This window comes from Aptenodytes forsteri, unplaced genomic scaffold (assembly GCF_000699145.1).
Source record: "Aptenodytes forsteri isolate BGI_AS27 unplaced genomic scaffold, ASM69914v1 Scaffold34, whole genome shotgun sequence".
Taxonomy (NCBI): domain Eukaryota; kingdom Metazoa; phylum Chordata; class Aves; order Sphenisciformes; family Spheniscidae; genus Aptenodytes; species Aptenodytes forsteri.
The window spans coordinates 446,030-448,564 of NW_008795038.1; the positions used below are offsets into that span (position 1 = coordinate 446,030).

The 2,535-nt window shown below is 48.1% G+C and overlaps 1 protein-coding gene across 1 annotated transcript in view; it reads left to right on the forward strand.

Moving 5' to 3' along the window:
• RNF213 (ring finger protein 213) overlaps positions 1-2,535 on the forward strand; it is a 58,445-nt gene that overhangs the window by 1,231 nt on the left and 54,679 nt on the right. The window contains exon 2 of the mRNA XM_009276826.2: positions 1,496-1,827. Within this exon, the coding sequence (XP_009275101.1) occupies positions 1,496-1,827 (332 nt within the window). The remainder of the gene's footprint in view (positions 1-1,495; positions 1,828-2,535) is intronic.

The following is a 2,535-nucleotide window of genomic DNA, read 5'->3' on the forward strand; positions in this document are numbered from 1 at the left end:
TGTCCTACTGCAGGGGGTGAGTGAGCAAACGGCTGTGTGATGTTTAGCTGCCTGCTGGGTTAAACCACACCAGTCTAGTCCCTCTTGAACCCGAATTTCCTATCTTTAGCTTATTGTTAGGTTTAGAATTCACTGCCTGAACTTCTGTTTGACAACACACTAATTCTGCCTCTATGAACAGTAACAGAATCAAGTATGCAATTAATGCAGTTACACTGGGGGAAATATTTCCTAATCCTTTATGTGCTTAAAGAGAGAATGACCCAGGCCACCAGAATTGCTTTTGGTGTATTGATATGAAGAAGTAGGATCCTAAAAGAATACACTAAATCGAATCAGCCTGCTGTAGTCCTAACAACATCAATTCTTAGCAAATCCCTCTGCAATCCAGAATGGCAAGGTAACAAACCCAGGATCTCCAGGTCTTAAAGGCTGTAGGAAAAACACCCAAAGCATCTGTTCTGGTGGTCCGAAAGCTTTGTCCCTGCTTCTGGCAATGATTAAAGGTGATGGAAGGAGTTGTAGTGCTTTACCAGCTAAATACGCTCTCTGTCTGGGGGACCAGGGAGTTCTACCAAGTGAGTGTGTGCGGGTCAATCCCTGTCAACAGAGGAGTCACTGAGGAGCAGGAAAAGCTCAGGGAAGAGTTTAAACTCTTCAGATAATGGCGTGATAGTAAATTGGATGTGAAACAATATTGCAAAGGGTGCCTGCTTCAGGTACAAAACAACCGCTGTCATTAAGCATGGTGCAGCCTTTGGGCTGTAATACTCCAAGGGGCTGTGAGCTACCTTTGCCTTGATTTTTGTGCTCCTGCTCCCAAAAATACCCAGAGGAAATCAATGTCTTTTGGTGTTGGTTGGTCTCCTCTCAAAGAGGTTAAAAGCTTCTGCTCTCAAAATGGGGGTAGAGACGGTGCTGAAGAGCCTGTAAAACAGGTCTGTAGAAGGTGGAGATCTACTCTGATGCCTGATTCAGATCTGAGCTGCCTTTTCACAGGTTTTAGGGACTGGATAAAACTGTTGAAGATAAAAAGCCCATGCCTTCCTGGACACAACACTCAGCTCTGTGGTAGAGGTCACACAGCCAGTCCAGCAAGTTGAGAAAGCTGAGAGGTGCCAATGTACTGTCACCGCACATCTTGGGGGTCCTTGAGCATTTTGACGGGCAGTTGTGGTTCCCAGCGCCTGCTGCTTTGGCTAGTAGCGTGTTAGCTGGAGGTACTGTAGAGAAAGATCAGTACCTCAATACGGTGGTTTCTTACCTTAATTATTCTGCTGCTGACTGCAGGGGCCTTGGGGAGGGCAAGAGGCTCTGCTAGGGATGGAGGATGGTGTCATTGCTATAGTGGTAGCTGTTGAACAGGGAGCAACGAAGTGGCTCCCGTGTGTTCAAATGATGCATTTAGCAGCAGATCCTGCTTGCTCACCACCAGCTGAGAACTGTTTTCTTTCTTGACTCTCTAGTTTAACAATGAACCTTGCCTCTATTGCAGGAAGAGAGGTGAAGCTCGCTCCAGTCCCTGACACAGGAGCAGGGCCTGGAGGAGATGTGAAAGGAGAAGGTTCTGACGGGCCTTCTTCCACCACTGAAACAAAGGAGGAGGAGGAGGAGGAAGGATTGCTGATGGAGAACGCAGGACCTCTGATCAATCCCTCAGAGACCACACCTGAATGCGCTGCAGGTGGGCCTCCTTCCTCTATTGAAACACAGGAGGAGGAGGAAGAGGGAGCATCGCTGCTGGAGGGTGTAACAGCTCCAAGTGGTACCTCAGAGACCGCACCTCAGCGCGTGGCCGGTGATTCTTCTGAGAAGTCACAGAAGAGGGTAAGGCTCTTTGTCGGTGCTGAGGAGCAGGAGTAGCTGGTAACTTGTTGCTCTCTCTTGTAAAGCAATGAGGCTGGGCTGCATCACCACGAATCCCTTTGGCTTGCACCTGGATGCTGCTGCCTGTGTTCCTAGGCAAACTGTAGATGTATTTGCTTACGTTAAGTGTTGCGTATGCGGACAGCTGATGTGCTGAGCGGTGCAGCTCCCCCTGACAGTACCTTTGCTGCACTGAGGGAAACAGTACAGAATTCAGCTTAGTAATTGGTCTGATCTTGTTAGTGAGCATCATGCTCAGCGCTGCTCTGTGTTCCTGCTGAGAAAGTCTTGAATATTAAAACTACAGAATTCTCAAGAGTTACTTGCATTTCACCTACTGTAGAAGATGGTAGCTGGTCTTGTCCCTTTGCTTCCTGGTCGTTCTCCATTAACCCAGCGTAGTGGGAAGATGTTGGTACTAGCTGCAATGGAGGAGGTGACGAAGAATATCTCTTTGACAATGAATAAACAGACATTGTGTTGTTCCCTTTTTTTCCTTAATAGAAAAGGAAGAGGAATAAAGCAAAGAAGGGTCCTTCCATCTCTGGGGAGCCGGACCCTCTGCCTCCTCTAAGCACAGCACCAGCTCAAACCGCGGAATTGCCTGATACATGTGCTATTGCACAAGAAATCCAACCCGCGGGCAGTGAAGGAGCCAAACCGGGTGCT